At 35.2% G+C, this 23,644-nt stretch overlaps 2 protein-coding genes across 2 annotated transcripts in view; one reads left to right on the top strand and one right to left on the bottom strand.

Annotated features, from left to right (window-relative positions):
* LOC121380891 (RNA polymerase-associated protein CTR9 homolog) overlaps window positions 1-23,644 on the top strand; it is a 40,156-nt gene that overhangs the window by 12,319 nt on the left and 4,193 nt on the right. The window contains exons 11-22 of the mRNA XM_041509908.1: window positions 575-703; window positions 2,365-2,548; window positions 3,823-3,911; window positions 4,404-4,589; window positions 4,984-5,071; window positions 16,009-16,157; window positions 16,979-17,095; window positions 17,604-17,749; window positions 19,112-19,183; window positions 20,424-20,559; window positions 21,284-21,412; window positions 23,246-23,400. Of these exons, the coding sequence (XP_041365842.1) occupies window positions 575-703; window positions 2,365-2,548; window positions 3,823-3,911; window positions 4,404-4,589; window positions 4,984-5,071; window positions 16,009-16,157; window positions 16,979-17,095; window positions 17,604-17,749; window positions 19,112-19,183; window positions 20,424-20,559; window positions 21,284-21,412; window positions 23,246-23,400 (1,580 nt within the window). The remainder of the gene's footprint in view (window positions 1-574; window positions 704-2,364; window positions 2,549-3,822; window positions 3,912-4,403; window positions 4,590-4,983; window positions 5,072-16,008; window positions 16,158-16,978; window positions 17,096-17,603; window positions 17,750-19,111; window positions 19,184-20,423; window positions 20,560-21,283; window positions 21,413-23,245; window positions 23,401-23,644) is intronic.
* On the bottom strand, window positions 7,165-8,575 carry LOC121380892 (homeobox protein 4-like). The gene has a single exon (XM_041509909.1). The coding sequence runs from the start codon at window positions 8,506-8,508 to the stop codon at window positions 7,342-7,344; it is 1,167 nt and encodes a 388-aa protein (XP_041365843.1). The 5' UTR covers window positions 8,509-8,575; the 3' UTR covers window positions 7,165-7,341.

Here is a 23,644-nt window from a genome sequence, read left to right as displayed (position 1 = left end):
TGTTTCTTGGTAGAAATACTGTAAATCATAAAATATTAACGATCTTAAATTTTAGTGACATCCATATAAGTGACATGTTACCGACATAGAACTTTAGCGAGGTCGGCATATCAGAAACTTAAATTTTTGTTTATGTAAGTTGTAGGATCAGCTCAAATAATATTGTTGATCAATTTTGACATTATCCAGCTTACAGACAACTTAAATTTATTTGAAAGTTGCAGTAATGTACATGTGAACTAACTGTTTTTGTTTGCTATCCTAATTGGTTTAACCAATTGCATTCTACTATAATAATTATTATTAATCACCAACAAAACAAAATCGCACAAATGTTTTTCAGAACAATCTGTTGTACCTAGCCTTAAATTAAGCGTCATGAAATATTAGTGTCTTGTATAGCCTCGCTAAATTGGCTAAAATTGTATGTTCACTAACATTTCCTGATTTACAGTACTCGCTGTTATTTGCTCAAATCTAAAGTGTCATATTTCTTTTTATCGATATCATTGCCTCATAAGATATGATCATTCTAGGGATAGAAATATTTGATCTACTTTCACCTTTTTCACAGGGAGCACTGTCTGCTTATGGTACAGCAACCCGCATCTTGAAAGAAAAGGTTCAAGCTGATGTCCCTCCAGAAATCCTCAACAATGTGGCTGCTTTACATTTCAGACTTGGAAACTATCAAGAAGCCAAGGTATTTATTTCTACAAGGTTTTTTTTAAAATCCTTTTACAGGCTTGATAGAGTGTCATTAAACATTCATTTACTAGTACTAGTTATATTTACTAGTTAAACTTTCCTCTTTTTATTGATAAATATTTATGCAATTAGCAGACAGCTTCCAATAGGACGGCCTCGGTGGCATCATGGTTAGGCCATCGGTCTACAGGCAGGTAGGTACTGGGTTCGGATCCCAGTCGAGGCATGGGATACCAGATACCGACTCCAAACCCTGAGTGAGTGCTTCGCAAGGCTCAATGGGTAGGTATAAACCACCTGCACCGACCAGTGATTCATAACTGGTTCAACAAAGGCCATGGTTTGTGCTATCCTGCCTGTGGGAAGTGCAAATAAAAGATCCCTTGCTGCTAATCGGAAAGAGTAGCCCATGAAGTGGCGACCGCGGGTTCCTCTCAAAATCTGTGTGGTCCGTAACCATATGTCTGACGCCATATAACTGTAAATAAAATGTGTTGAGTGCGTCGTTAAATAAAGCATTTCTTTCTTTGCTTCCAATAGGAATAGATTCCGTTTTTAGTCTCTTACTGGTCCAGCCAGAGATATGGCCCTTGGAGATACGAAAATGTGTTTTCCCAGATGTTTTTTGCGATGCCTCAAGATATTGATCTGACATTTTGTGTATAGCTTTATTGTATACTGGTACAGATCAAATTTGTGTTTCGTGGTGAGTTACTCATATTTATACACCTGTCTGTGATGGGACGTATTATGGTATTGCATTGTCCGTCCATGCATCCATCCATCTGTTAACTTTTTCTTGTCTAGACCATATCTTGCATACAGGACCATCAAACCTCACATGTAGGAACAGGTTGGGATGGCTGTGTGGCACACTATTACTACTTTTCACAGTTTACTGCGCATAACAGTAAATCAGTGCTGGACCTTAGCGGTAGCCCTTGGTGTTTTAGCTACTGATTTCTCGCTGGGCTACCAAATGTTTTGGCATATCCAGTCACTCCACAATCAACAAGATGGTTAATTCATCTGTGTTTGAAATTCCACCTTTCTCTGCTGACACAAGTCGCTGTAACTGCTCCCCTCATATGACCCACAGGTGGCGATTGTGCAATATGATTTAGTGAAATAAAGGAGTATATTTGCCAGTGGTAGGATTTTTTTCTAAACACAGCAGACTAATACAAATAATTTGATGTAATTCAGTTACCAAATATACCGGGTTCGTATGGTTCGTGGAAAGTCATGGGATGTTCATTTGGGTCATAGGTTAACTGTTTGTAGTCATTTAATAAATAACAATCTGGACCATATCTCACATGTTGGAACAACTTGGGATGGTGGTGTGTCACATACAATTATGGTTTTCCATCAAACTCCTATGGCTTTTTAATGTAAGAAATGTGAAAAATATTTGGGCCCAGTAGGGGACATGAATTTCTTTAGCAGTACTCTCAGAATGTTTGTTAAGTATTATAAATGCATGAGCTTCACCAAGAATTTTTAAAAGGAGTTTGTTTTCATAATGAACTAGTACATTTATGGCAGATATGTTTGTTTGTTTTTTGCTATGTCAGTGACTCCCCACCCCCAGCGATGGATCTAAAATGAAATAAGTGTAGCATGAAATAAGTGTAGCATGATTACTTTTTCTAGAAATATTACGAAGCTTCGTTGGAGAGATCTCGAAACGAAGCACAGCATGACGAGACATACTACAGTGCTATCTCCGTGACAACCACGTACAACCTGGCTCGACTCTATGAGGCATTCCATGAGTATGACAAAGCTGACAAGTTGTACAGAAACATTCTGCGAGAACATCCCAATTATGTCGATTGTGAGTTGTGTGTGTATCTCCTGTAGTAGGGGAGGTGAGATCAGTCATTAGAATGCTCGCCTTTCGTGCGTGGTTTGAAGGAACAAATGCCCTTGGTGGATCCACTCTCAAAGAAATGAAAAACACGTAATTTTAACAACTAGGGTCAGCCTCCGGTGCTATATCTTGGAGCGAAGTGACGTCAGCTCTTACCAACTCCTCTATGGAAACAAATGCTCTAATTTACAAGGTGCTTCGATTTCATCAACCTGACTTGTAAAACTACATGACTATTTAACTAAATATATTTCATTTTGCATCAATAGAACAAAATGGAGTTATAGTTATTTTCTCTCTTAAAAAATCCAAAGAAAAATGCATATTATTAGGCCTATTGGTAGGGTATGTTGGAGCAATAACGACCACTCATGATACTCAAGTGATAATTTTCTTTTCTTTGGGACTATGTCATTGGTCAGTTTTATGATTTTAGATAGGAAAGTCTACCTACTCAAGGGTTTTACAGAATTATTTACAGCAGGATGGCTGATAATTGCAATTGCCATTTTAGGGGTGGCAGGTTACCCACAATACCCTGTGATCTTAATAAATATTGTTGTGTCTAGACAGCCTGTAATTAATTACCTTTACTGGATACCTTTCAAACATACACCTACCAATCAGGAATCACAGGTACAGGCCATGGAAAGAAAAGACCCATTGACTAAGAAAACACTCCGATTTCAGTATGTGGGTTAATGTATGGGGGGAAAACATGATACAGTTATTTCGACACTTTGACAATGGTGGTTTATTTTGTATTGAAAAATAATATATACTGCTGGCTTACTGGGATGAATATTATTACAGAACATTGCGATGCATCTGCAAAACATAAGGTACGTTTTTTTCTTCAGTTGTAAGACTAATTCCTGATTTGACACGTTAAGTATTACATAACCACCGGCTTGCCAGAGGGTGTATTCATTGACATGGTACAAAATGTCAGCGCCTGTTATACATAATAGCTGTCACATTTAACTGTTTTATTAATTAAATATAATATTATACTTGTTGATATATATTAAGCAATAATGTGCATTATATATTGTTGAATATGCATACCAGTCCAAAGCCTTGCTCGAGCATTCCTTTAAACAGATACTCTCTTTTTCTACCACTATTCCTCTATCACTGAGCTGTACCTCACCCCATTACTGAATATTGGCAGTTTGGGGGTTTTCCTACTCTCTAAGCCAAGTTTTAATTGATAATGTGTGGGGTTGTTTTTTCAGGTTACTTGAGACTTGGGTGTATGGCCAGAGATCGGGGTCAAATTTATGAAGCCTCAGATTGGTTCAAAGAAGCTCTTCAGATAAACCAGGTAAAATATATCGGGCCAGATTTACAAAGTTGTTTTTTATATATATTTAGTTTGATCCATGTAAGACAAAAACAGGCTTTGTTAATGTTTTTTCTATACATTCAGTATTTATAACACAAATTGAAAATGATTTAATCCAAAAAATTATCTTCACTGAACAAACATAGAAATTCAGTTGTTTTTTCATTAATGTTTAGTAGGATTTATTCATCGTGTATTATGGATTTATTTTTTTCACCAATATTTGGTCCATGTAAACTACTTGAACAAGTTTTTCAAAAAATTAACTTTTTTGTCATCCCAACCAGTGCCCCATGATTGGTATATCAAAGGCTGTGGTATGTGCTGTCCTGTTTGTTGGAAAGTGAATATAAAAGATCCCTTTTATGCTAATTAAAAAATATAGCGGGTTACCACCAAGTGTATTTTTTAGCCAATGATTAATGAAAAGAAAGTCTTGATGTTTAATGTTGTTCTAATTTGTGTTTACAGGATCACCCAGATGCATGGTCACTGATTGGAAATCTCCATCTCACCAAACAGGAGTGGGGTCCAGGGCAGAAGAAGTTTGAACGAATCTTGCAGCGACCTAACACCAAAGATGATGCCTACTCTCTCATCGCCCTTGGCAACGTATGGCTGCAGACTCTACACCAGCCAATGAAAGACAAGGAGAAGGTTTTAAAAAGATTAAAATTTTTATTCATATTTGTATCCAAAAAAGATTACAAAAAAGTCTAGCTTATAAAAGATCCCTTGTTGCACTGGTAAAAATTTAGCAAGTTTCCTCTGATAACTACAATACAGAATGACCAAATGACCATCCACTAGCCGATGATTAATTAACCAATGTGCTCCAGTGTTCTTTTTGTCTTTTGTTTCCTAAATTTTGAAGTGTGTAGTAAGGATTTTGCTAAAACAAATGCCTTAATGTTTGACAGTTTTTACTAAAATCGTAAATTAAGAAAAGATTTATTAAAGTGTATACATCTTGGTATTAAAAAGGACTTTTTGATGGAATATCATATACTATTTATATATTTAATCTGTACTAAGATTCTTATTTCTTCAGGAAAGACGACACCAAGATCGGGCGCTGGCTATGTTCAAACAAGTTATGAGGAATGATCCAAGAAATATCTGGGCCGCTAACGGCATTGGTAAGTATTTTTGTATCAACCAATGGTAGATCCAGTTCTCAGTTAATTTCATGCGTGAAACCCATGTTATAAATAAGATACCTCACACATCCTCACCATTGTCTGTTAGTAATATACTAATGTAAATATACAATCTTAATTTAAAATAAAGATTTTTCAGTTGGTGAAATAGAAGCTGGTTTTATTATGTCCAGATATTCTGACAGTTGACCTATTAATACTATGCTGACATAAATTTGCCAGTAGCTGTAGTGGTGGATCATAATTGTCGTAATTTTCACAAACATATATAATACATCAGGGAGCAGTGTTCTCGCTGCTCCATTTAAGCGGGCCGCCCCGCCCCGCCCCGCTATTCCATTTTGCCGCCCTCCTTTCACGTTCCGGCCCTCCTTTATGTTTTTAGCGCCCCTCTTTATTTTCCAGCACCTATCTCCGCTATTTCCAAATGCACTTTTTTCCACACAAAAAACGATCAGTCTGCACACTGGACATCAAAGGAAACGAGCCGCGTGCCGCGTTGTGTGCGAAAAAGCAATTGACAAAACATTTACGACAGTTACCGTAACGTAATTTAACAGTATTTTTAACAGCCTCTATTTTGTCCAATATCTGTATCCATTTCTATGTTTGATAGACACAATAAAAGTTATATTTTATGTAAGCAATGAAAACATTTTATTTTTTACGGATTCGGCAATCTCCGATTGAAAAAAACCCCTCTTATTTGGCGCCAAATTTGTCACGTGATCAGAATGGTCATTCAGTCTTTTGTTTCCACTAACTATCGTTTGATATTTTGTCCTCAGTTACAGATATAATTGGTTGAAACTGATGATTTTTACTTTCTGTTATTCTGTTTATTCAGCAGTTCTTTATAAAATATTGTAAACTTTTAATTTTGAGGGGATATGAACGCTTATAAAAACAACGGAAGTGGTAGTGTTTATCATTAAAATCATTTATCTTGAATGCCAAATAATATATACACCGCCTTTACAAAAACAAAACTACTTTTTATCAGCTGCCGATAATATTTTATCACAGCGATCGATTCATTCGATGAAGATTGAAATAACAAAAATGTATCTGACATTAGGAGATCACTTTACAAACATCTTTATTGTTTTTCGTATATCTTGAAATCTTTATTAAAATAATAATATTAAAACTTTGATCGGTCCAGCAAAACCGGAACTGCCCGTGAATGTCAGACCGATATAATTTTCGGTTCAATTAAAAGACAAGTTTTTTTATAAACCCCTTTGCACTTTTTTTGTAGACAAAATAAGGAGTAGGTCTTTTCTCAAAGTCTACCAACACACAACAATATGGTAACCAAACTACACACCCCCCCCCCCCCTTTTTTATTTGTTTTTTTGTGGGGTTTTTTTGTTGTTTTTTTGTTTTTTGAAGGGTGTGGTGCCAACCGGCCGCCCTCCTTTAATTTTCACCCAGCGAGAACACTGGGGAGGATAAATGTAATTATACTTTTAAGTAGACTTCGACTGCTTTTAGGAAGGACGAGAAGGGTACTGACAAAAACAAAACAGTATTGTTTGTACTCTTGTAAAAATATTGATATTTTCTCACCGGCCTCGGTGGTGTTGTGGTTAAGCCATCAGACATACGACTGGTAGGTACTGGGTTTGCCGCCCAGTACTGGCTCCCACCCAGAGCGAGTAAGTGTAAGATCCCTGCACCCTCTTCTTTCTTACTAACCACTAACAGTCATCCCAGATAGTTATGGTGTGTGCCCAGGACAGCGTTCTTGAACCTTAATTGGATATAAGCACGAAAATAAGTTGAAATGATATTCTGTCCTTAACCTTAACATCTTTATCTGGACATGGCTTTTGTCAGATATACTGCAACCAAGGATCCCTACCATATTACACATAGTTAAATTTGTGTATACTACTGTTGTGTGCATGCTGTTTGCAACAAAAGTCACAGAAGATGAGATACGGTGAAACTTTTCCATAGGCAACAAGCCTTTTGCATCCATGGAGAATTACATGAAGATTTTACAAAATAAGCCCACACTATTTAACATTCCAAAAACATTTATTCAAAACATTATCGCTTTCATAGCACATTATGTAGCACTCATTAGATTTAAGTATAAATAGTTTATAGGTGTAGTGTAGCACTTTACATTAAAACATGATATATACAAAACTACATATCAAAAGAAATCACTGTTGATTCAGATAACACATTTTCACAAGTTCTTTGTTTTTGACACCATCAATAGATCAGTTACTTGGTTAATGCATTTGAATAGTCACTCCTTCATCCAGGCTTTTTCCCATACTTCTTTGCAACACCTTGGATCGACACCGTTTGTTGGAAAACCACTTGCGAACCTGCTGCACCTTCATCCCTGTGGTATCGGCGAGTTGCAGACACATCTCGGCAGTCGGGTATGGGTGGTGCACGTTTGCCTGGTACCACGCCTCGAACACTCGCGACACGCTCTCGGGGATCTTGCGTCGGCTCCCGTCATGGCGTCTGCCGTTGTCTGTGGCGCACTTCTCGAGAACCTGTAGCGACACCTCTACTCTGTCCATCAGCTGGTGAAGCTGCGAGTCACACTGACCATTCAGCCATTCCTTGTGGTGTGGGTACGATGTTTCCGTCAGCTGCTGCAATCGGTACATCTCGATCTGCGCGCACTGAGTCTGCAGGAAGTCAGAGAGCTCCTTCACCTGTGGACTCATCGTCTGGTGTTTGGCCAGCTGACTGAACTTCACTTTCAGGGCATGTTCGCGAGCGGCAATCCTAGCCTGCTCAGTGGGATATTCAGCTTCAGAGGAACTTGGCGAACTTGAAGATAATATGTTAGGCACGACCTGGTTGGTGGGATATGCTGTTGATTCCATAGCAGATGTGTTAGGCACGATCCAGTTGGTGGGATATTGAGTGGCTGGCATGTTAAACCCAATGGGATAGGGTGTTACAGATATGTTTGGCACCATCTGGTTGTTGGAATATGGAACAGCTTCAGGTGTGTTGGAGTGGATACTGCTGTTGAAGCTTGTGTCGTGTTGTTTTTGCCAGACATCTTCAGTGGGTGTTGAAAAGCAGGCTGGACCAACACTGGACTGTGTGCAAGCAGCTTCTGTGGCTTTCTTTGCATTTTTGGCATGATGATCTGCAGCCAGCAGTTCTTGTAAGTTGCTCATCAGTGTTTCAAATGGCAGCGGAGTGTTGAACACTGGGGAGGAATCGATGAATCTGTTTTCTGCAACTGGAGTTAAGGGGCTGGTGTTGGTTTGTATGTCTGCAGGTGTTGATGGTAGAGGCACCGACATGCTTGGTCTAGAGCTGTATGGAGATAACAGTCCTGTGAATGGATAGTCAACACTTGGAGCCAGGGCAAACTCACTGGGTCCTGGATGGTAGAATTGTGGCATCCCTGCACTGGATGTCATTCCTAAAAGGAGAAGATGTATTGTGGATGTTATAGTTGATATTTGAAATCTTTTGAAGTACAGTAAAGATGGCACTAAAGATATTTTTTTTTAAATATAATAATAATTTAAAATGAAATAAATAAATAGAGAATACTATTTTAACAGGGTTTGTAGCAATCTTTAAATTCCTTGAATGTCTTTGAATTAGAAACAAATATTTTTAGGTCTTTTAAGTCTTTAAATTGTAATAAAATTCTCACAAATCATAGCCAAAGCAATGATGATATCTTTTACAGCTGCATGTTCTTGATATTTTCCACTTACATGGTTTAATCTGTCATGCTGCATGTAAAAAAAGTTCGATTTTTTTTTGCCATGGATAGCAACATATTGGTATTTGTATCACATTCTGTTGTCTTTGATGTGTCTTTGAAAATGGCAGGTAAAAGTCTTTGAATTTGTTTGGTCTTTGAGGCTATGAACCTTGTTTAATGTATTAAAAATATTGTCTGTAGCAACTATAGCTAATGTTGTGGTATGTACTGTCCTGTCTGGGACAGTGTATACAAAAGATTCCTTTGCTATTCAGCTTAATCCTTTACCTAAGTATACGGTTACATATAAATAAAATAAAACAGAAAATCAGTGCTGACCTTGAAACAAGTTTGAAGCATGCAGACCTGGAATCTGGGTGTTTGGTGGTAGAGACACAAACTGGTTGCTGGGGACTGTTGGCAAGTTGCTAATGTTTTGTACTGAAATAAAGATTGAGAGGGTAAACTTCGTCAAGTCCCACAATTCAAAAATATTTATTACAACAAAACTGATATTATTCTAATACTACAGTATACATAAAAATCTCTTTTTACAAATGGAAAATATTTGTGTTCTACACAATTATAATTTTATATTGGGCATAATTATTGTGAAAATAAAATAGTGCACATACTTGCATTATTGTATATCAGTTTAGTATTCAGTAATCATTTCTGTTATTTCTGTTGAAAAGGGTTTTTATTACTTGATTTAATACGAGAAAAAGTGATTGTATCACTGTAGATTTACAAATATTAAAATAATTTATAACAGCATACAATTCAAATATAACAAGCTAGAATTAATAATTATTATATTGCAAGTGGGGGTCAAAAGCAAACCAGTTTCAAACCATGTAAATGGACACTAAGTTTGGTTAATCTACAAACATGTTTGGATAAAGTTACAGTAGAGTATGATTTTTAAAGAATACCCTTACATAATATACTAGAGCGTGGTTCCATATATAAAAATATATAAAAGACCTGTGTATCTGAGCGTAACATTTTCAAAGCTTTAGTTAAAATACATGACGTCAAACTAATTTGTGCTAATCGTTATGACGTCATATTGCCGATGGTGGCAACTTTAGTACCGTGATTTACTAAAAATTGAATTAAAATGTTATTTTAGAAGTATTATAGGATAAATAGAATTCGCTACTCATGTTTTTTAATATGTAAACTATCGACCTCAACAAATACCGATTAACATAAGACTCGGTTGATATTTTCCATATTAAAAAACACTTGTGACGAATCCTTTATATATCAAATTCTTACAAATTTAATAAAATGTTATTCACATAGGTACCTGGACATTGGAATTCTACATGAAATATAATAATCAAAAATGTTTTCTTTGAATAATACCATTCTGCAGCTGTACCCTGTTTTTGTAGCAGACATATATATGCACATCACACAATCTATATTTATGTCATCGTTAGTGTTTAAAAGAAAACAATTTGTGTACTTACATGGTCTTGTTTTCTTCTTGTCTGTGGCTGGGTTTATCTTCATGTTGGAGGAAATTGCACTTGGATCTACATGTAGTTGACCTGAAACAGAAAAATTCGTTTATTAAGTTTGTATTAAACCATAAAATACAGAAACTGTAAAATCATATTCAGTCATATTTAAGATTCTTCCATAGATATGTAATCCTTCAGGTTCATGGTATTTTCATTAGTTTGAATGTTGAATGTTTGTAATGTTATTGTTATATTTATTACAGTCATTGCATGTTCCAAATTAAGTTACTGTATTACAAGTTCTTAAAAATCTTTATTTAGTGAGACATGCATTATAATTAAATTAAATCAATTAAAAATTAAATATGACAATTCTCAAAAATAATTATTTTCTGGGTTTTTTGCATTACCTTTGGAATATATATGCTGAATGGAATAAAAATCATAAAATTTTTAAAAGCTTACTTGTTACTTAATTTTAAAGATTTGGACAAAATGAAGAAAAAAATAATATAAATATCTTTTATATTTTAACTTCTGGATGCAACTACATGTGTGACAATACTAAATATGTTTATGATTGGTCTAGATGAGATTTAATTTTGTGGAATTCTTGTTACTTACCTTGATCAAAATTTTATCTCAAATCATGTTAACAAAACAAAATATATTAGAATTTTTCAAAATTAATGAATGATTTCACATGACACTGACATTGTTTTGTTTGTTTATAAAATTAATTGAAGTTATATTTTAAGTGCAGCTAATAGCCTATGAGCAATAGCAAAGATATTTAATTATGTATAATTAGCTTGTTGAATGAATTAAATTATTGATACATGTTATTTGGGGTGTTTATATGAAATATATAAAACAAAACAAATTGCTTATAATGCTAATTTAAAACCCATATTACTAAATTAGATTTAATAACATTTATATTCAGATGTCATAACCACAAAGAATTTAGTAGTTCAGTTATGGAAACAAAATACATTTAATTTTACAACCTAAATTATAAGTATGTACAAAAATGTATGCTTTAATTTACTAAAACATTTCTTCAATTTTTATTTTTTATTTAAGCAATTTTATTTTCTTACACACCCATATGAGAGATACCCATTGTAGATATTTTCATCTCCAACATATTTTGGAGATCACTACTTTACAATAAAGAACCAGTCACTAAATTACACCATTCAAGCTGGATCAAAATTGATTGCTCTTTATGTATAAATTAGTATAAAACTGATTGCAAGCATAGTTATCAAGTTCTAGATGGAAAATAAGTGTAAACTTCGTCTTAACCTGGGGGGAGTTGAGGATGTGTAAGAAATAAAATACTTCACTTTTGCTCTTTGGATATGATTTGAAACCACAAGTTGTAAGATAAATTGCATCTAATGGACACAAGTGTAATATTTGTTTTATCACAATAAATGGCTGGGGCTGATGTACGTGTCATTCTTTGTCGGATTCAAAAAAACATTTCTAAACATTAATTCATAAATAAATATATAAGTTTTGTATCTTTATCATGACACAAAACGTTATTTGTGTATGCTATACTGAAACAAATGATTTTAAGAGTATCTTATTGAAAATTTAGTCTAAAATACTCTTAGTTTTGGTTAGTGACCGAAAACAGAGAAATTTAACTAGTCATCATATGTTGCCAATGTACATGTGTATATAGTGATAGCAGGATAAGTATGTAAAAGCATATTTGTTTTATGACCAGTTCTGAATGGTCAATTATTCTAACTACTCTGTAGGATGCATTCCTAAAACGTCTATTCCAGGTACGGAGTGGGATGTAGCTCAGTGGTACAGCGCTTGTCTGATGCATGATCGATCTAGGATCGATTCCCGTTGGTGAACCCATTGGGCTATTTCTTGTTCCAGCCAGTGCTCCAACTTGTGTAACAAAGGCCATCATATGTCTGGGATGGTGCATATAAAAGATCCCTTGCTGCTAATCAAAAAGAGTAGCCCATGAAGTGGTGGTTGCGGGTTTCCTCCCTCAATATCTGTGTGGTCCTTAACTGTATGTCTGACGCCATATAACCATAAATAAAATTTATTGAGTGCGTTGTTAAATAAAACATTTCCTTCCTTCCTAAAAGGTGTATTCAGAAACACAGTATCGTACATTTTCTAGAGCATTTCACTGTCCTGCTCTTCTGTAAACATCAGGACACATAAGAACAAGAATTCACTGGATTACAAACATTTATGAACATTTTCACATGTTTAGATGAACTTGGACATTTAACAGTTTGATACATATTTCTAAATAACAATTATATTCTTATGTAAAAACAGTAAGAAACACTAATGATGATCACTTACCTATATTACTGACTGTGTTGTTTGCTGGTACCGCGAAGTAGGAACCATCCCATGCCCTGTACATCTGTAAATGGGCAGATTCTGCATAATGCACTGGTGACGTTTCACAAACTGCTGGGAATATATTACCACCGTACATCTCGAGATGGAAGGAAAGTAGCACTTTTGTTGTAAACAATATCTACTGCTCTCTGGCATCAAAGGAATAAAATGTAGATGTTGCTTCCAGCCCACATTACCCCTCTTTTAATATCTGTGGTAGAGGATTAAAACAACAGGGCTTATCTCTGATTGGATAATTGAATCACATGATAACTCAGTTATCTCCAACACCTGATTGGTTTTGCCAGATCACATGACTTAATTACTTCCATTATTCTGCAATCAGTGGTTTAAATGTTAATTACCTAACAATTACTTTAATGTAATAAAAATTATAATTATAATTTCTGTCCAATTGGACAATTTTGTATATATATATTTTTTTCTGTTAACTGGTTTAATTCTAGAAAAAATATTACCTAAAATATAAGATTACTATGTAAGATTTGGAAAAGCATTTTTATCTCCATCACAAGGTAGACATTCATCAAAGGTTTTTGTGGGAAATGGGTGGTTGAGGTTGTATTCATTTAATATGTGCAATCAAGACATAGTATAAATTACATTTCTTGTATAGTTTTAGACACAAACAATTAAATATATTATTGAAAGCATATCTGAACATGTTAAATAAGAACCTTCTTTGTATAATTGACTCTGCTGCCAATGTTGACTTAACAATATATTACTTTTAAAATTATATATATTGTGGGGAAAGGTCTTCAAATACTAGCCTATTGGCTAATCCCAAGTGTTAAACATTAATAGAAATGAACAAGACAACATTAATAAGACCTTTAATAATATTCTCTACTAATAATATTGAAACAACTTAGGATTAATAATTAGATGTATGTGTAATTTCTTAAAGCCATTTATCCTACATCACATTGTCATTTGCAAGTTTGGCTGCTGTGCGGTGGGCGAGAATCACTGATGTAAGTTAATCTTCGAAAATCGGGTATATTTATGTACGTGGGTATGTGTACGCATGGACAAGTATACTAATTTCATAGTCTTTTAGACTTGTTTTTATGATTTAGTGCAAATTATGTAATTGTATTTCATTCTCTGAAGAACATGTCAACTGATATGTGTATGTTATAAATTGTATGTAACAAAGTATGTGTGGAGAGGCATTAATATAGGCCAATGGCCTGTTTACCAATCCATTTCTTTTGTGAAATAAATATTGTTTAAACTAGATGTATGTGTATTTGCAACCAATTTTTTGTTGTTCTTTTTTCTGTTCTTTTTTTAACTTTTTTTCTCCTCCCCCCTCCCCTTAAAAAAAAAAACAACAACAAAAAAACCTGTCTTCTTTGATCCTTCATAATCCTAAATACTGTTAGAATCTTTTGATGGTGTTACACAGATCTTTGATTGGTTGTGTTCCCAGGGTATACACAGCTAATTAGTCCCAGCTCACACTACAAAGAGAATGTGCAGTGTCTGTATCCTAATCATCATCATTACTATGTCATCATCCTGAGTAACAGTCAAGCTGACCTCATATCAACTGTGGTATACGTGATTGTAAGATTTGTGGCCTCTCCTTTGATCTTTTAGAAATTCTTCAAATTCATTGTCATTGAAGGTAGCATTAAAATTGATAATCCTGTTTTAAAAAAAGATAAAAAAAATTGAAAATAAAATTTAGAATTTATGTTGGTTGTAGGTTCTGCTTAAAAATATGTCATTCAGTATAATTATGTATTGTGAAATAGTTTTGGACTAGAAAATTAATAATTGGGTTTGGCTTATATTATTATTTCTCTACATTTTGTAATGTTGTTTTGTTTTGAGATATTTTATTGATCAAAAAAGAATCAAAATGATTGCACAACAGGCAGAGCCTATATAAGTGCTCTCCTAAACAAGATGGACATCAGACAATATTCATAATCATATATATCTAAAGCATAATAACAATGTTCAATGGCACAAAATATTTAACATAATTAATATTTTTTAATATATAGTAATAAAAGGTAGAGAGTAGATAGAACAGAATGGGATAGTCGAGAAAAAATATGATAGTAATGATCCTATTGTTGAAGCTAACCTTATATGGGGCAGTAAGATCAGAATAATAAGTTAGTTCAACTCAAATCTCTTACTTTCAGCTATATAGCTATGTAATGTTGTGTGCTCAGGAGACCATATTTGAACCTAGAACACAAAAGTAACTTGAATTGAACTGAATGAAAGTTCCAGATTTTATTCATAGGAAATCTCCTACTAGTCGGGTTTGCTTTAAACAATATTTATTTCTGTTTATATTAACGGATGGGATTGGTCAACAGGCATAGCCTATATAAAGACCTTTCCCTACATTATACAAGTGAAATATTAGCTGGTCAACATGGACATTTTAGAAAGTACAATATATGCATTTAGTGTTGAAGAATGTAAAACTATTGTATATTTAACCTGTCAAAATATTAATATTTGTATATAGATTAGAACAGAAAGACAAGAAGAATAAAGGAGAAGGTGAACGGTTTTATCAGTCAAACATTTGCTTTCAACAATGAAAGTGTGAATTGCTTTGCAGATGAGACTGTTTTCCTGTAGTGTTAAGTTGGGATCGCCATATATTAATGTGTTGATATTTAAAAGGAGAGAGACCATTACATATTCTGTACATCATACATACTTTGTGACTTCTCCTCTCAGCTAGTGTTATAAGTCCTGTTTCTTTGTTCAGCGATTGGTGAGATGTCTCACGAACAGCCCAACAGATGCGTAAAGCATCAAGCTGAATATTGGATGGATAAAGGTTACAGTTATCCCAAATTATGTCAGCATAATCAAAGACTGGAAGAATAAATTAACAATATATTTTTTCTAGCTACTTTCTAGAGAGTCGGATTTGGTTTAAACAATATTTATTAACCATTAAATATGTGGTTTTGTGATCGGCCTACAGCCATGAGCCTATATTAAGGCCTCTCCCTACATTTTTCAAATACAAAGACATACAGCCAAGATGACAAATTTAATAAATTGATATTAATCAGGTGGCCTTAAAATCTGGCATATACTTGTAGCACTTACAGAAACTGATGACTAATGACTCGTTCTTTATTTTTCAGTATGTGTGTTGGTTCACAAGGGTTGTACATGTATTAATGAAGCGAGAGATGTGTTTACAGAGTCTTAATTATTTCTTTTTAATTTTTCAGGATGTGTGTTGGCACACAAGGGTTGTATTAACAAAGCGAGAGATGTGTTTACAGAGGCTTAATTATTTCTTTTTAATTTTTCAGGATGTGTGTTGGCACACAAGGGTTGTATTAACGAAGCGAGAGATGTTTTTGCCCAGGTGAGGGAAGCCACGGCAGACTTCTGTGATGTGTGGCTCAACATAGCACACATCTATGTGGAACAGAAGCAGTATGTCGGGGCTGTTCAGATGGTAAGTAGGGTTTATGTGGTTTGATGATTTTGGCCACTCTAGGATATACTTAATTGGCCCTTGGCCTAAAACAAAATATGTGTGTTTCAGGTTTCATCCTTGAAAAAAATGGGGGAGGTAGGAACTTTTTTTTTCTTTTTTTAAAAATCAAATAAAACCGTAATCGGACGTAGTGTTTCGAATCTTGTTTGCTGATTGCAGAATATGAGGGATCATGATTTAAAAAAACAATAAAAAAATTTAATTGTGTTGTTCTGGCTTTAAAACATTTCAGCATCGCTGCATAAAATGATGGTAGGTCGGGAAACCGGAAACATAATATTTTTTTAGGCCCTATTTACAAAGCCTGGGTTTTTTTTTATAAACAGTGTTTAAGCATCATATATGTAATGTATTTACACGCATTTCGATGGACAAGTTTTAGGTCAAACTGGGAGCCCTGTACTTCCACTAATCTGGTCAGATTCTCTAAATTTATAGCATTTCAGTTCAACGGCTTACTTGTATATGTCTGATGGTAGAAATATATTTGCTTTTTGGGTTTTAAAAAACCCCAGTTATGAATGCTCTTGTTTTAAACAATATTTATTCCTTCTTTTACATGGTGGTAAGTATTGGTCGACAGGCACATGCCTATGTTAGGACCTTCCCCCACAAATTTAGAAAAGATACATTCATAGTCATGTTCTTTTTGAATAACAATTGACTCAATACTGTGTTTACCTTGGAATCTTGTGATTTTAGCATGTAATTTTATGTATTCGGTATAGACTCTTGCTACAACGTATTTGTGACTTGACCATGATGATTTGTGTTAACAGTACGAGAATGCCCTCAAGAAGTTCTTCATGCACAACCACGTGGAGGTGATGGTTTACCTTGCTCGGGCATACTTCAAATGTGGCAAGCTCAAGGAATGCAAAGAAGTTCTTCTGAAGGTAGAGTGCTTAATCATACAGGTTTTTTTAATATACTTTTTTATTTTTTTTCATACATAATCTGACTTCTGTACATTTGTATAAGGAGAGAGAAGGAAGAGGTTAGCAGAGGTTAACCATGACACTAGAACATTATAGCCAGTCATTGGATGTTGGAACATTCGGACCAGCCCATTGGGAAAGGGGTCAAATGTGCAAAGATAGACAGGTCAGGTTAAGTAGTCATAAAAAGAGAAAATATATTTGGATGTGGAGGTGTTTGTTGAGCGTAAGGAGGAAATTTTACCTTAATTTACCTTAAGATGTAAGTTTTTGGTTTCATGTTTTGTTGCCGTCTTATAATGTCTGATTTTTTTAAAACCCCATCACAGAATGTAAGGTTACAGTGTGATCGATTTCCACACTTATTGTAGTAATTTACAAATTAATCTAGACTTACGTCAGTGAGGTTTTAATAACGAGCAGCTGTAAGAGACAAAATAAGTGTTTGTTTGCACCTCATTTCCAGGCCCGTCACATTGCCCCCCACGACACTGTTCTCCTCTTCAACATTTCCCTCGTTCAACAGAAGTTGGCAACGTCCATCTTGAAGGATGAGAAGAGTAATCTAAAGACAGTGCTCAGTGCTGTGCGTGATCTGGAGCTGGCACACAGGTAAATGAAATGTTAATGTTTGTACTATACCAATTAAAATCCCATAGGCAACAACGTTACCGTATCTGGTTAAAGTATCATAAATATGAATTCTACAATCTCACCTCCAAAGTATTAACTAAAGCCTGCACTATGCTATACAAATGCCTCGTACAAGAAAAGCCGATTGCATAGCAAACAATGAAATTGTAATTCTGTCTTGTCACAATCAACTATTCATTGATTCATACTTAGGGGTGGGACATAGCCCAGTGGTAAAGCATTCGCTTGATGTGCGGTCAGCCTAGGATCGATTCCCGTCGGTGGACCCATTGGGCTATTCTTATTCCAACCAGTGCTCCACAACTGGTGTAACAAAGGCCATGGTGTGTACTATCCTGTCTGTAAGATGGTGCATATAAAAGATCCCTTGCTGCTAATCGAAAAAAGAGTAGCCCATGAAGTGGCGACAGCAGGTTTCCTCTCAATATCTGTGTGGTCCTTAACCATATGTCTGATGCCATATAACTGTAATTAAAATGTGTTGATTGTGTCGTTAAATAGAATATTTCCTGATTCATACTCTTGGTTATTCTCGTACACGGCACTCGCATTATGTGGGGTCGCCTTAAGAAAGTGGAACCTTTTATGGCTCATATTCGATATAACCGGATGTGTATCCAACACCCGTAATAATATACAAAATTGTAGTAATTAGTTTTATACATGTAGATACCCCATGCATGTTTCAAGCTCAAGTCTACTTGACAGAACAAATAAAACAGCATACATTTATTGCCTGGATAAAATGTAATTGTTCTGACAACAAACACCGTCACATCTATCACCAATGGCAGGACTGGTGGTGTTAACTGTGCTGTTAAAAAGTTTGTATCACTCCGAACTGTCACCCAGCCAGATGTTATTTGGTTGGTGTAGTGCTACGAATAAGAGTAATCTAGAGAATACTTGGTGCTGTTCATGATCTGGAACTTGATCAGGTATAAACAAGTTGGGATAATAAAAATCTAAAGACTGTACTCATTACATGGTTCGAAACTGGCAAAAAAATATGGTGGCCCAAAAAATAATAATGGATGTTGGCAAATTAAGGTAAGCAAATCACGAGCAAGATTTTAAGGTGGAATACAAATATTAATAGTGGCTCATATGTTATAAAAAGATAATATTATTTGTGCGACTAACGCCATTATTTTTTAATATTTAAGTTGCCCAAACGGGACATTTGTTGCATTTGGCTACCTTACACATGTAAAGTTTCCAACTAATTCCATTGTTTACAGCTCACCACTTACATGCATAGATAGTATTTTGAGTAAATTGTTATCTGTAACATTGTTGTATTTTTTTTTTTTTTTGTAGATATTTCAGTTACTTGGGGCAGTTTGGTGATCGCATGAAGTTTGATCTGAACCAGGCGTCAGCTGAAGGAAGGTCATTTTAATTTATACTTTATTTACAATTTTTATTCAAATTTTGATATTTTTGTGAGTTTTTTTTGTTTTTAATCATTATTTCTGTATATGTTTGGTGCTCTATGATCAGTGCCAGGCTATTTAAAAGAAAATGATGGTCACTGCAAACAATCCTTTCCAGTTCACCTTATAACTGCTTTGTAAAATTTTATCATTTTAATGTAAATGACTGCAACGTGATCTGATAGGTGATAGTATACATTTAAGTCATGTTGACTTTAGAACTATATTGTTGTTGTAGAATGTTGTTGAAATCTGGTAGGATGATGTTCTGTATTAGCTTGGTAACTAAAACCAGACCAAAACAAGTATTTCATTTTTTACCTTGAAAGAAATTCGCCACCTACATGTTAAGTTTAAAATACGGCGAAAAACTACTCTAAACCAACATCTGTGTGACCAAGTAAAAAGTCTGGTTTTAAGAGGTATCCTGGTTAGATAGGTTATCTTCTGTACAGATATTTAAAAATGGCTGAAAAAAAGCATTAATTTTTGAGGGAAGTTCGGTTATCAGAGGGTCTGGTTTGGAAAGGTTTCATTGTAGGGGTCTGGAAATAACCCTCTCATTAAACCACAGCAAACCCAGTACAGGCAACATACTACATGGTCAGCTATTCAGTACGAGATGCTGGAATCAATGCTGTTTTACCCCGTAATTATGGGAGCTATCCACCACCCCGCTTTTAACATTGCATAACACAACATTCAAATCAGTTCCGACTCCAAAAATAAATTGAAACAGCACTCTGTTCATTGGAACTAAATTTCTCACATACATGATGCTGACTGGCTGCAACAGTGGTTGGATGCCGTAATGGTATCTGTTTACGGAGGGGTGGAACATAGCTCAGTGTTAAAGTGCTCGTCTGATGCACAGTCAGTCTAGGGTCAATCGGTGGACTGTTGCACTATTTCTTGTTCCAGCCAGTGCACAATGACTGGTATATCAAAGGCTGTGGTATGTGCTATCCTGTCTGAAAAGGTGCATATAAAAGATCCCATGCTACTAATGGAAAAATGTAGATGCTTTCCTCTCTAAGACTATATGTACAAAAATTACCAAATGTTTGACATCCAATAGCCAATGATTAATAAATCTGTGTGCTCTAGTGGTGTCATGAAACAACACAAACTTTAAGTTTTAACGTAACTGAATTTTGTTTTGCAGTAGAATACTTAACATTTTTAATGTTTTGCAGACAATGTTCCGATTTGCTCAGTCAGGCCCATTATCATGTGGCAAGAGCACGGAAGATAGACGAAGAGGAACGAGAGATGAAGAAACGACAGGGGGAAGAACGAGAAGCTTTGAAACAAAAGCAGATGCTTATTCAGGTGTGTGGGTGATCCCAGTTGCTCTTACTATGCAAGTATATAAGAGCAGTGGGTTTTTTGTGTTTTTTATTTAATTTCGTGTCACTGGCTTGTGGGTTTTTTAAAAGATCATCTGTATTTGGGTTTTAAAAAGATGGAAATTTTGGTTGTTTTATCTGATGATGACTACTTTTATATAGGTAATTCATGAATATAGTATGTCTAGCACTAGTTTTATATAGGTAATTCATGAATATAGTATGTCTAGCACTAGTTTTATATAGGTAATTCATGAATATAGTATGTCTAGCACTAGTTTTATATAGGTAATTCATGAATATAGTATGTCTAGCACTAGTTTTATATAGGTAATTCATGAATATAGTATGTCTAGCACTAGTTTTATATAGGTAATTCATGAATATAGTATGTCTAGCACTAGTTTTATATAGGTAATTCATGAATATAGTATGTCTAGCACTAGTTTTATATAGGTAATTCATGAATATAGTATGTCTAGCACTAGTTTTATATAGGTAATTCATGAATATAGTATGTCTAGCACTAGTTTTATATAGGTAATTCATGAATATAGTATGTCTAGCACTAGTTTTATATAGGTAATTCATGAATATAGTATGTCTAGCACTAGTTTTAAGTTGTAGCTGTCTTAATAATGGTTGAAAATCTATATCTGAATTCCTGATTAAAATAAGTGTCTATGAAATGACTTGCTTGTTCTCAGGAAGAGAAACAGAAGCAGAAGGAAGAACTAGAAAAGAAGATGCTGGAGCAAAGAGCGGTGTTCGTGGAGAAGGCCAAAAAGATCTCTGTGATGCCAGAAATGGAAGAGAAACCAAAGAAATCTAAAGGGGTACGGTTATATTCATTAACTTGAAATAGATAACGGTTTTATTACCTGTTTCTAGACTCCGATAATCGGCATCATTCCCCAACTGGTGTAACAAAGGCCGTGGTATGTAGTATCCTGTTTGTGGGATGGTGCATATAAAAGATCCCTTGCTGTTAATCGAAAAGAGTAGCCCATGAAGTGGCAACAGCGGGTTTCCTCTCTCAATACCTGTCTGGTCCTTAACCATATGTCTGATGCCATATAACCGTAAATAAAATGTGTTGAGTGCGTCGTTAAATAAAACATTTTATTCCTTCACTGTGGGTGGGAGCCGGTACCGGGACACGAACCTGATTGCTTAGCTAATACACCACCGAGGCCGGTTATTAATGATAGATAGATGGCTGAACAGTTTTAATTAGTATTTTGTTAATAAACTGATATGCATTAGCTCCTTAAAAATAAATAAAATATCTGAAAATTGTCTAAAATAAAACTCTATTCAGAGTGAGACAAGGTATTATCTACTTTTTAATCTTTAAACATCAGCTACGTCATGCTCTCATTATACACATAGATACATGTCATGCTGAAAAACCTATTTCTCACCGGCATATAATTGCTGGAACTAGAATGTGGGGAGTGGGTTGTGATATTTTGCATTTATTGGCTCACCAGTTATGCTAGGTTCACATAAGCCTGTGTTATATATAGAAAATAATACATGAGTGGCCGTTAGATATCATTTATCTCACAACGAGTTGTTTTAAAATGTATCTAATGAGTGAAATTGAGTTTGATACATTGGTATCTAACCGACACGAATGTATTATTCAATTTTTTTTAATATCCTCAAAAACCAGGTTCTCAGCAAATTTTTAAATCTTTTTAGACTAAAAGTTATTTACAGCCATTGCACTTGTAGCTGACTTACACGTCACAGACTCATGAATGTCAGGTTAACTATACATCACAGTCTAATCGATTTCCATTGTGTAGTTTTTCACTGGATGTATGGCATTTGTGATCTGGTCATCACCTAGGAGCAGCCAGTTGTGTGTCTTGAAATTATTAACACATGTACATACTAACACATGTATATGTATTAACATGTGTAACCAAAAATAACGCATGGTCTTCTCATCAATGGGTGTGTAAGAAGACTGTGTAATATATATCCATTTTTTCAAATTACTAAATTACTAGCACACTAGTATAAAATGTAAGCATTGAACATGAGTAACTTCATAATCCGTTTGAAGGCGGGACGTAGTCCAGTGGTAAAACGCTCGCTTGATGAGCCGTCAGTCTAGGATCGATTCCCGTCGGTGGGCCTATTGGGTTATTTCTTGCTCTAGCCAGTGCACCACGACTGATATACCAAAGGCCGTGCTATGTGCTATCCTGTCTGTGGGATGGTGCATATAAAAGATCCCTGGCTACTAATAGACAAATATAGCGGTTTCATCTCTCTTTTTCTTCATGATCCATAATTAAAATGTGTTGAGTCAAGGTTAGCTCTGGGTGATCAGAAAATTGTTCCCCAAATTATCTAAAAAATACAAAGCATATGTTACATATGTATTTATTTTTAAACAAAATATCAATCGTAGCATTAATTTTTTTCACTAAATTAAAATAAAGTTTGTCAGTGGTTCTTAAAATCCGCAACTGGTGGATTTGTCGAGTCGCAGAGCTAGCCCGGCGAGTGTGTCATTAAATAAAGCATTCCCTTCTTCTTGCATCTTTATAGACACCTCCATTTTACTACAGTGTTATGGGCTTATGTGAACCTAGCTTTAATGTCGGTATCTTCGACTGACATAGTGTAAAATGTTCCGTGTGTCGTTACAGCGTAGTCGACGGGCTGACGACGGGGAGATAATGTCTGAAAATAGCTCGGACGAAGCTCCTCGCAGAAAGAGGAAGAAGAAGAAGGGATCGAGTGGATCTGAGATGGACGCCGACGATGATCGCGAAAACAGGAAGAAGAAGATGACAAAACGAAGGTAGGACGATTTGTTTAGACAATAGTTTGTTTGTTTGTTGTTTTTGTTGCGTTTTGGGTTGGGTTTTTTAAAAACGCCACAAACATTTAACACAGAAACAATGATGATGATGCGATGAATGGTGAAGCCGCAGTATTTCCATTTTGGTATGGGACTATTTGACAGGTCCGTGCTCCACGCTTGCTGTCAGTTGAGCTATCTCGGTATCACCTGAGCCCAGGGTACACAGAACCTGCAGTGCATG

Source organism: Gigantopelta aegis, chromosome 9, assembly GCF_016097555.1.
Source record: "Gigantopelta aegis isolate Gae_Host chromosome 9, Gae_host_genome, whole genome shotgun sequence".
Taxonomy (NCBI): domain Eukaryota; kingdom Metazoa; phylum Mollusca; class Gastropoda; order Neomphalida; family Peltospiridae; genus Gigantopelta; species Gigantopelta aegis.
Note: the sequence above shows the minus strand (reverse complement) of the source record. Positions and strands in the feature narration are given on the sequence as shown.